This window comes from Drosophila albomicans, chromosome 2L (assembly GCF_009650485.2).
Source record: "Drosophila albomicans strain 15112-1751.03 chromosome 2L, ASM965048v2, whole genome shotgun sequence".
NCBI classification, from domain to species: Eukaryota; Metazoa; Arthropoda; class Insecta; order Diptera; family Drosophilidae; genus Drosophila; species Drosophila albomicans.
Window position 1 is genome coordinate 3,749,826 of NC_047628.2, and position 11,007 is coordinate 3,760,832.

An 11,007-nucleotide genomic window follows, 5' to 3' on the forward strand; every position below is an offset into this window, starting at 1 on the left:
CTCAGAGACTATAAGAGATAAAGCTATATTTCGACAGCATTTTTTATGTTTGCACGCAGATAAAGTTTATTTCAATTTTTTTTCCACGCCCCCTTCCGCCCCCGCCAATCAAAAAAATCTAAAAACAAGTGTAATTTTAAAGCTAGAGTTACGAATTTTGGTGTATACAATAATAACTATACATAGTATTTATGGTTTCTGAAAATTTGATAGCGACCCCTAGTCTTAGTTGCTTTGGCTGACAATCTGGTATATTGTGCCGTCTATGGTATATTTTGAATGCGGTACTATATCGATATACCACATATACCATTTGGTACATTTTTAGTATTTTTGCAGTATATTTGGTATATTTTGACCCCTAGTCTTAGTTGCTTTGGCTGACAATCTGGTATATTGTGCCGTCTATGGTATATTTTGAATGCGGTACTATATTGATATACCACATATACCATTTGGTAAATTTTTAGTATTTTTGCAGTATATTTGGTATATTTTGAGAATAATATCGCAAAATATATTGCTTTTATTCAAAATGGGTAGCGGGTATCTCACAGTCGAGTACACTCGACTGTAGCTTTCTTACTTGTTTTTTTTTGTATTTTTAAATATATATTTCGAAACATTCTGCAAGAGTAGAAAGTTACAAGGCATTTTTTAACTTAAATTAATTGGATTGAGAGAATGGTTTTACCGCCTTAGCAGCAGTAATTGCTAAAGCAGTTCATGGGTTCAAAGTTATTCGCTATTAATGATAATGTGTTGTTTTCTAGTGATATAAACGTCATGTCATGGATTTAGTACATATATATAGGTTCTCACATTCTTTTATATTTTATTATCTTACATTCATTGTGTAGTAAATAAGAGATTTAGTAGTTAAATTTATATTTAATAGATTGATCATTTTGTATTTGTAAAAATTATATGTATCAATACAAAATGACGCTTGTTTGTTAGTACTTACTATTTCCTTTGTATTCCAAATATCATATTTATAGGCATATATTTTTTTTATAAAATTAGCACTTTATTTGTATTTATTTAAAAGCTATTCCCAATATTAGTAGAATTTTTTTATCAATGGAAGGGTGTTAATAAACCCCAAAATATATAAGCATATTGCATACATATGTATGTTATATATTTTTTAACGTGATCATACTACTTTGCAATTGCTTTGCTCATTACTGAAACTCGTTTACTATGTTCCCTGATTTAGTCCAACATCATTGTGCCTTTTCCACATTTGTTATAGTTTAATGTTTCCATGACAATTATTGTTTATTAAAAATAAAGCTTTAATTTTTTTCTTAATATCGAACATAGTTTTCTTAAGATTCTTTTTACACTATTCCAAACATTTCTCTCTATATGCAATTCTAAGTTTTGCGAAATTCACTAAATACATTCATTATTGCTTAAACTAATATTCGTTGTAAACGCATTATTCATATTCAATAAATGTTGATTATATCCTATTAATCATATGACAGCCGCCTTCATCAACAAGTTTTCAATAATGAGCAGCTAATTAATTATAACTATACGCTCAATAATAGTGTATAGTTCTGATATGAAAATAAACTGAGGCGCAGATTACACAGAGTATATATAATATTAGCCTTAAGATTGGCTTCATTGAATAAGAATTTTAAATGATTTTTTGCATGTTTGTTGCTTGGCAAATAAAATTCGCATTGAAGCTTTTAAAGCTACATTTTACAACCTACACGTATATATAAAATGTCTAACTATATTGTGGTTTGTCTTTTCAATGTTTAAGTATGATATATTATTTTGTAGTCTTTAGGTAATTTATTGATAGAAATTATGCGTGCTTATCACATTACAAACATTTGAACATTTAACTAAAACTAATTAACAATATTGCTAAATTTTGTTTATCTGCTTGAATATAAAATATGAGAACCTGAAGTAGATGTAGGCAGGTTTGAACTACAAATAATTTTATAATAAAGTTAAACGAAAGCAAACTTTGTCTTTAAAACTTGGGATATAAGGTTAATTTGCTAACAATCTTACATTGGACAAAAATAAATGTTATCCATGTCAATGAGTATTCTTAGACTTTCAGTTAAAAGATTATAACTCAGCTTAGGAAATATGAATGTGCTTTCCCCTTTCCATTTTTGCTGATAGTTGCAAGAGGACCTATTAAGCAAAGAATATAAGTATTAGAGGATATAGAGAGATCAAATAGAAATCAGTTCAACTTTCCGTACCCTCAGTATCTGAGACGCTGGCCACGCCCATCTCCTTAAGCGACCGAAAGAGTGCACCTAAATTGGATCGTCCATCCAGGAATTTTTTCTCCAGGCGAACTATTGGCGCCTTTTTGCTTTTGGTCTGAGTATGCCAGACAAGTACCTCGGTGCAATTCATTCCTCTTGGCTCAATCTGATCAATGTGCAGTCCAATGCTGCGCAGGAACAAATCCTCCTCGTAGCCTGGCTTGTAGGGCATATTTACATTGGGATATAATGACATATAAGCCAGGTTAACAGCAAAACCAGCCATATCAACGGGCCATCGACGACCAGCTACCCAAGAGTCCAAAAAGGCCACAACTTTACCCTATAGGAGAGTTGTTAAACAGTTAATGGACAGCTCAAAAATATCATGGTAGATGTGGTTGTACTTACATCACGTACTACCGGTCCACTGACCGCGTAGTCCGCTATCAGTCCAACAGGAAACATGGAGACACGCTGTGTCTGCCGGATTTCCGAGAAGAGTCTCAGATCGTATGTATTGTCATCGTCTCCAAAATAAAGCACACCATTCGTGAGATTGTGCTGTCGTATCCATTGCAGTGCCGCACGGCGATTTGCAACTCCCCTAGGCGCTGGCTTAGTACTCCGAAACTTATGGGGCATGGGACTGGATAAATGCGTAAACGGTATGCCTAAATAATTAGAAAGAAAGTGTTTAATATTCTGAACAACTCATTCATTTTACACACATACCAAAACGATTAAGCAACATATCCATATATGTATCACATCGCTCATAATCATTGGCGACCAGCCAGTGAATCCGAGGCACATGGAGGAGCGTGTGCGCCAGCCGCGTAAGCTCTGGTATTTGCTCCCGTCTTGGATATGTAGGGGTTACGAAATAGATCACAGGCAGCTGAGCGTAGGCACTGTGGGGCTTATCTTGCATGTACAAACGGCGATCTTCATGGCTTTCACTGCAGATGTGCAGCGACTCATTTAACGCGTGTGAACTTGAACTATCTGTAACAACAACAAAAAATACAGAATATGATTCAATTTAATGATTTCGCCCAAAAATATGCCATGTATTTTTAAATTTGTATTAAGATTCAAATTAACTCATTCTTTAATTTCTACAGATGTTTGCGATTGACTTAGACTGCTCAACTTAGAACATTAATATTCACTTTAATGGCGGATAATTCCATTATATTGAGCTGTAATTTATTTATAAGTAATGCAATATTCTTGTATTATAACAATTATGGCAAATTTATTTTTATTTATAAACGTCCGTTGCTTAATATATATTTAGTTTTCAAATTAGCTAAGTTCTAATGCACAATGGGGAATTTAACCAGTGTTATACAAGTAGTACTAATTTAATAACTCGCCCATTTATTCTATTTACTTATTTTAGTTTTATATTACCCTGTTATTTTTATAAAATTAAATTAAATCAAATCATAAAAAGAGGGCATACAACATTTTATATTGTTAGTTAATACAAAATGTTTTTTTTTTTTACAAATTTCAACTTTGATATTGAGCAACAAATTTTGAAGGCATGGCATTTCTTGGCTTGATCGATTATTTGCCATATGCCATCTAAATCATTCAAAATATCTTATCCTCTATATTTTAATATTTAATAAGGTTCAAAAGTTATAATATTTTACACTAAATATTTCGCACGTCGACACTTCACAACAGCACGTTTGCATACGGAACACTACAAGTAAAGCTGCACTACTAATATCGTAGTTGTCTTAATAGTCCATTGAACTTCTGAAAAAGGCGTAAATGGCTAAATCTGACTAATGGCTCTGAATAAGAAATTAAATACTCTATAAAACGTATATAGACTCACAGTGAAACATTGTGTACAATATGCACGAAACATGCACAATATAAAAGAGATGTTAGTATTCACGGATAGGAAAAACATCAGGGATAAGCATCGAGTTGAAATTTCAATTCTAATTTATATTTACAATAATAGTATATTTCCACAAACACTGTACATACACGCTAATCTGAGAAATGATTAGAATCATTCATGTGCTAATAAGAACTCCATACAATTTGCTAAATTATGTAATGCTAATGTAGAGAATAGGAGTAATACATCTGTGTTTATATAAGTTATTTGCATAAACTTGCAATACCTAAATACAATATGATGTAATTCGATCGATGACAGCGATAAATGCTTTGAAAACAACTATTAATATTATTCCTATATGTGTTAATTAGGGTCTTACAGATGCTGATAACACAAAAAAAAGATTAAAAGCTAAGAATAGTCATTTTACAGTCTTATATTGAAGGACCGTTTGTCATTAAATATATTACAAATATCAGTTTTAATTATTTTCGTTTTATTTTAGTAGTATAATTTAGAATTATTAGGGAAAATGGTTAGTACAACTAATGTAGAGTATTTATGCACACATTCACCGATAAGATAATTGATCAAAATACCAAATTCAATTAACTAATGGTGTATTCGTTAGGGAATATTATTCATATAAGTTTACCTGCAATACACATAGTGCAGACAAATTAGCGTTAATGTGGGTTATAATCTGCCCCAAAAGACTATTAAAAACATCCCCTGATAAATCTATAAAGTCGAAAACACACGTACGCTAGAATATAGACCATTAGAACCACCCAAAAGAGATATGGCGCTGATGATAAGTTTCACGTGTACATTAACGTTAAAAGACATAATTGCAGTTGTTTTGTGTGGCCATCTATCAAAAATCTTACACATTAATTACAACGGGTATCAGACAGAGCTCTTTTTTTAATAACTAATTAAGTATTGACCCAAGCGAGAATGACTCGTCTCAACATCGCATATGACACAGTGTGAGGAGAAAATCGTTGCCTGTCATGCATAAAGTATAAGATTGTTCGTAAGTGTTTACCCATACTCGAGTGTGGCCTATGAGCAAATAGCTAAAGTGTAATGCTTTAATTTTAGCGTAGTCTCTCTGAACACGCGACCTCAATTCTCTAGCTTTTTTGTTCTGCTTTGCCATTCATAAATGCCGCCACCTACAAATGACTGATAAGCTCTCTCGCTAACGCTGCAATATAAACTGATTTCAGTATAGTAAAAAAAACTCATTCTCCTATCTTCATACAACATCAGAAATATTTAGATACTATACATAAAATACCATTTCTATGATTAATTGAATGCTCACGTATCTCTTGATTGCTATTATGGGAGTTATTTCCCAAATGGTTTTCAATTTGGGTTTCTTTTTCTTATCACTCATTGTCTGGTTATACCCTGTGTAGCGAAAATTAGTGTAAAAACAAAGCATACGCGACTAATGTTAATGATTATTCTTGACCAGTCGCTCTAGCAATAAGTGATGGACGATGAATTTTAGTGTACTTACGATAATAATGATTACAAGCTAAATAAAATAATCTGTTACGAGGAATTTATTATCTGTATATTGTATAAAATTTTGGAATAGGTTGGCTTAGCTTTATTAAGGTATAGAGTATTCGAAGTGAGCCATAATATAACGTGTTCAGTTAATGACTAAAATAACCACTGGCAATGATTCGAACTATTGCTACTTGAACCAACAATGATTCATAATATTGTTATCAATAGGTTTTATATAACATCTCAGTTGTCATAAAATATTGATTAAATAAAAAAATGTAATAAATACTTCTTATGTTTATTCCCAAAAATTACGAGTCACGTATAAAACGCAAACATAATTGTTGCTTATATCCAACATCTATAAATCACTTAACTTTTCTGCTCGACTTTTAATCTAAACATTCATCATGAGGAATTGAATAATCCAATTTATATTCTTTTCCCATAAATTGCCGTAAATATTCATGTTTTCAGGAAATCACAACTATTAAAAATCTAATTTTTACACATTCTGCATTAGAATTTTAATAATCTGGTGCGATTTCACTACAAAGCCATTTAAAGTGTGAATGCAAGAATGCGCAATTCGAAAAATTGCTAAATAAATATACTGCTACATTTGTATGTGCAATTGCAAATCACAAATATTAATCTTATAGACAACAGAAACATGGCCGTGGCGTGTCAAAAGAGCATTAACAAAAGTCAACTAAAGGCAAATTATCGTAAATTTCAATCCGAATTGAATCTGTCATTTCCCAACACCTAAATTAAATTTCTAACTGAACTATGTCGAGCAATTTTAAAAATGCAATACCAAAAATTATACATATTCAAATGATTTCAATTAAATGTTTTGCTCTACAGCTCTTAAAGGGGAAGAAACCAATTAACTCAGCTCGAAAATCACATATGATATATAGATAGCATTGAGTGTAGGAAAAGACTCTAATTAAGTCATTTAACATTGTGACTGACGCTTCGAGAACTGTGTGAACTGACGGCTTGACTGTAGACTTTATTAACTGATTGCACAGATAACAATTAAACATTTTTATATAACAAAATGATAAATAAACAATTTAAAAGTTTGCGACCTCTGTATGGGTTAGCTTTTAAATGAACACATTAAAAGAGATGAATGTCGATGATGTTTCAAGTTTCGTGATAAGGAAACCTCCATGAAGAAATTGTAAAGCTTTTTACATAATAATTACTCAAACTAATCAGCTTATCTTATCAAGTATCAGTTAATAGCAGATAGTATTCAGACTGGAGTCGATCAACATTTAGAATGAGGTATGAATCTCTATCTTAAGATAACAACATTTTAATAAAAAGCTCTATGTAATTTATTTTCTTGCTTTACATTAAATAAATGATTATACAAATTTACACCGGAATCATGATTAAACTGACAATTAGGCTATACAAAAACCTTAAAAGAAATTGAAAGGGTGTAAGTACTGTTCGTTGGATAACATAAGGAAGCGTTAGTGATTAAATAAATCATTTAAAATTAAAAGCAAAAATCGACGAATAAAAGCATTCCGAACCAACAAAGCGATGGGTCTGGAAAGGAAGTCGATCGATATGCACCCAATCAGCCGCAACCGCAACAAATGGTGGCAAATGTTGGTGGAATAGAAAAAACATGGAATTAGCGATAAATTACGTATAAGAAATTAAAAGCAGAGAACCGGAAAATGTGGCCTTGACATGCAGAGCAGCAACGGCTATAAAATAGCGTAGCAGTCTATCGATAAAATATTCAACAGAAAAAGACAGTGCCGAGCAAATTAAGCCAATTACAGTTAAATAATAAATAGTGAAATGCCGCGCGAAGCAACAGCTACAAAAAAAAAACAGTTAACAAGCTAGAACAGTCATCTAACTAACTGAAACCCCAACGTCAGACCGACCACTTATGTGCATGCAATGATTACCGCAATTCTTTGAGGCTCAAAGCAACGGGTAGCTACTGAACGGACTGAACAGACGGGTGGTTGTTACAGGGTAGAGTAATGCGAATTCGTGTAGAACTGACAGTGACTGCCAAAGAAGGCCAAGGCGAAAGTGCAAACTGTTTAGGAGAGACAAGGAAAGAGGACCAACGCGTAGTGTGTGTGAGATGTTCGGGTGTCGAGTGTTTGCTCGTTAGTCAGTCGGTTAGGTGACTTGTTTTGTTATTGTTAAGCAAGCCACTTGTACATTGGACTGCACTAACCCACTTGAAGACTCTTCATGTAACGATTTTTATATTATTTTTAAACTGCCTTATTATCTAGAAAAGGAAAATATTAATTTTAAAGTAATTTATTTAAATTAACGTATTTATATTTTCCGCAAAAGTGAACCCCAATATAGAATTTTTAATAAGTGATATCTTTTAAGTGCCCAGTCAATGCTAATTAAGAATATATATTTTACATAGACACATATGCATATTTATGTATATAAACATACATTTAATTCAATGGAAATTATTAAGCACGGTTGCAGTAGTCGGACCTTAGTTGCTTTGGTGTGTAATAGTATATATATATATACCAAAAATAAACTTTAATATATTTTAGTATTATTTCGGTATTTATTTTTAATTTCTCATTTGATACAAATATTACAATTTGAAAAGTGGTATTCCTAATATTTTGGAGTCGAATAAAATACATTAAAATGATACATATAAATATCTAAACATTTTAAAGTTTAAAGGTTGCAATTTTCTCCTCGGCTAAAAATCAGTGTTTGAAGACTTCGTTGTCAAGAGACGTCTTCATTTTTTGCCGACACCACAGAAATGCTCATACACTGATAAGTAGTAAACTTATCATTTTTTTTTTTTTAAATCGACATAAAATAAAGAATGAATTAAAGCGATTGAACCGCTTACTTAAAACTGCGGGAAAGTGAAAGTCGCAGTGTGGATTCATTTTCAACCCGCAACGAAGTTGCAATGTTCAATGCACTGCGAACAGCTCTCTTTGTTCGGAAAGAATGCGCGAGTGTGAGAAAGAGAGTAAGATAAGAGGTTGTCAGATTGGGTGTGAGGTCAATGGAGAGATAAAGAGATAAGGCTTACTTTGATTCTCAATCTTGTGCTCATTCGTAAGGAACTTGAGTTCAGAGACTTGATATGGAAAAGGCACCCACCGCTTACCTTGACCACTGTGCGGCTCGAAGTCATCGTCCCCATCATTAAAGCTTCCGCCCAGTCCCAGTGCCTGCGAGCTGAACATTAAGTAGAAGATCACACAGAAAGACGTAATAATCAACATCGGCAGCCAGTAGCGACGTCTACTCGACCCAGGGCGACTTAGGCGAGGTGCCATGCCCATGCCCATGCCTAGTTCTGGAGTCCTATTGTCGTTATCGTAGTCAGCGAGTTGCGGATGATAGTGTAGGTTGTACTGGTTGCTGAGCATAGATGATCTGTGATCAGTGTCTACCAGCTGCTCCTGCTCTTCACAATCTTGGTCGTCGTCGGATGCGTGTAGCTCTAGTGGAAAGTAGTGGGCACTTGGCATTGTGCTGCAGCCCTAGTGGCAGCTGCTATGGCATATCAATTGCAACTGCAACAGCAACGGAGGCAACTGCAACTGCGGCAGCTGATGATTGTTGTGACGCAAACAACGGCAGAGACTCGTATGGCGACAATGCCGGACTGTGCTTGCCATTTGCTCCGACTTGTGGTTATGTTTTTGGCTGCTTCTTAACGCCGTATTTGTATAGCGGTTTCTCTTCTCAAATCTGAATATGTTCGGCGTGAATTACACAATGATCTGTCCACTTTGCACTGCTTGGTCGCGCTTTCTTACAATGTTTTTGCTTTATTATACATATAACATATATGCACACTATGCACTTTGCTCGCTGTCGCCAAATTTGACACACAAAAGTCTATAAAAATAACATAAAAGCTAGCTCACCCATTCACACACCCGTCTTTACACTTTTATAAATTACGTATACGTTGTATTTATCTATATTTTGTTTTTTGTGTGTTTGTTTTTTGCCTACTCGTTCAGCAAAAAATCGGAACTGAAAAATGTTGCTTTTTATATACGCTTATATTATTTATTTCGGCTATTCCCACTTGCTTTTGTTGTTGCCTCGATGAGTTTGACAGCGCCACTGAACGCAGCCCAGCAGTGCTTCAAGTGAGAGAGTACTTACCAGACGGTTTGCGCTCTCTTTTTTCTCTTCCATACGCTCTCTCTACTACACTCCCAGTTTTTGTCTGTTGTTTAATTTTCTGTCAGTCACCACCACAGCTGGCACAGGGCTGCATCATTTGGTTGTTGTCTTCGTTACCTGCGATTTGTTGTATTATCTATCGATAAGCGCTCTGTTCAGTTCGCTTTTGTAAAATTAAAAAACGTTTATAGCCTATTTCCACCAAAAATCTCGGGTTTTTTGGTTCTTTTCCGTTCAGATCGAATGTTACGTTCGCACCTTGAAAAAAAGTTGGTTTTTCTTCGTTCGCGAGCTACGTAGAAATATCGAAGATATTTTTTGGGTAATCACGCGATATCTTATCGATGTGACAACGAAAAAGAGCTCACCACTTAACAAACAGCTGGCAATTAAGGGCGCCAACTTCGAAAACAGAAATAAAAAAATTTATATTGCTTTTCAGAACAAATCTCCATCAATTTCGGTGAGTAGCATTCACGAAGAAATGTTGTTTTAGTTATGGATGGAAAATTGTACGACATTGAGATCTGCGCAAAAAACTCACACCATATACATATTAATATGTGAGGAGTAAAAAGTATACATATGTTATGTATGTGTTTATGTAAATATTACATAGCCGCCAGCAATTCTACTTACAAATTGCCTATCTTCAATCAGGTCTTCAGGGACTTAGGACGAACGTAAAAGAACTGAGTGGCAGTGGAAATACATAATCTATTATAAAACAACTTCTGTTTATACAATAATATAACTTTTCGAATATTTTTAAATATCGTTGTATTACGTCAGTGTTGTAATGTTGTGACGTCACCGCAAATTATACCTATGTATGATATATAAAATAAATAAGAGATAATCATTTAAGATATGGATATTTCGAGAAAAAACCTATTATTGGGATATTCCTCTTGTCGAAAACTTTTTACGACGTTTAATCTGGTTTATACATTTCCTTATTCCTTATTTTAGAAATTCAAAACTATGAAAAGTAACAAGAATACGTCGTATTAGTTATAATAATAGTTTTATAAATTCCAGTGTAGCTCAATCATAGTATTCTTTTAGAACTACCTGTAGCTTCTCATAGGAAAGAGGGGTACTATAATTTTGTGGCGGTAGAATACGTATGAAAGGAAGCATCTCCGC

The 11,007-nt window shown here is 33.7% G+C and overlaps 1 protein-coding gene across 2 annotated transcripts; it reads right to left on the reverse strand.

Moving 5' to 3' along the window:
- Positions 1-1,016: 1,016 nt before the first annotated feature.
- LOC117564652 (galactosylgalactosylxylosylprotein 3-beta-glucuronosyltransferase S) lies at positions 1,017-9,798 on the reverse strand. Of its 2 annotated transcripts, none has more exons than XM_052002819.1 (5): positions 8,744-9,798; positions 2,991-3,263; positions 2,667-2,929; positions 2,247-2,598; positions 1,017-2,175 (listed from the first exon to the last, which is right to left on the reverse strand). In XM_052002819.1, exons 1-5 carry the CDS (start codon positions 9,186-9,188, stop codon positions 2,114-2,116), a joined length of 1,395 nt encoding a protein of 464 aa, XP_051858779.1. In that variant the 5' UTR covers positions 9,189-9,798; the 3' UTR covers positions 1,017-2,113. The 2 variants fall into 2 exon arrangements, with proteins under 2 accessions (XP_051858779.1, XP_051858780.1); XM_052002820.1 differs by having other exon boundaries at positions 1,020-2,175; positions 8,822-9,797.
- Between the last annotated feature and the right edge of the window lie 1,209 nt (positions 9,799-11,007).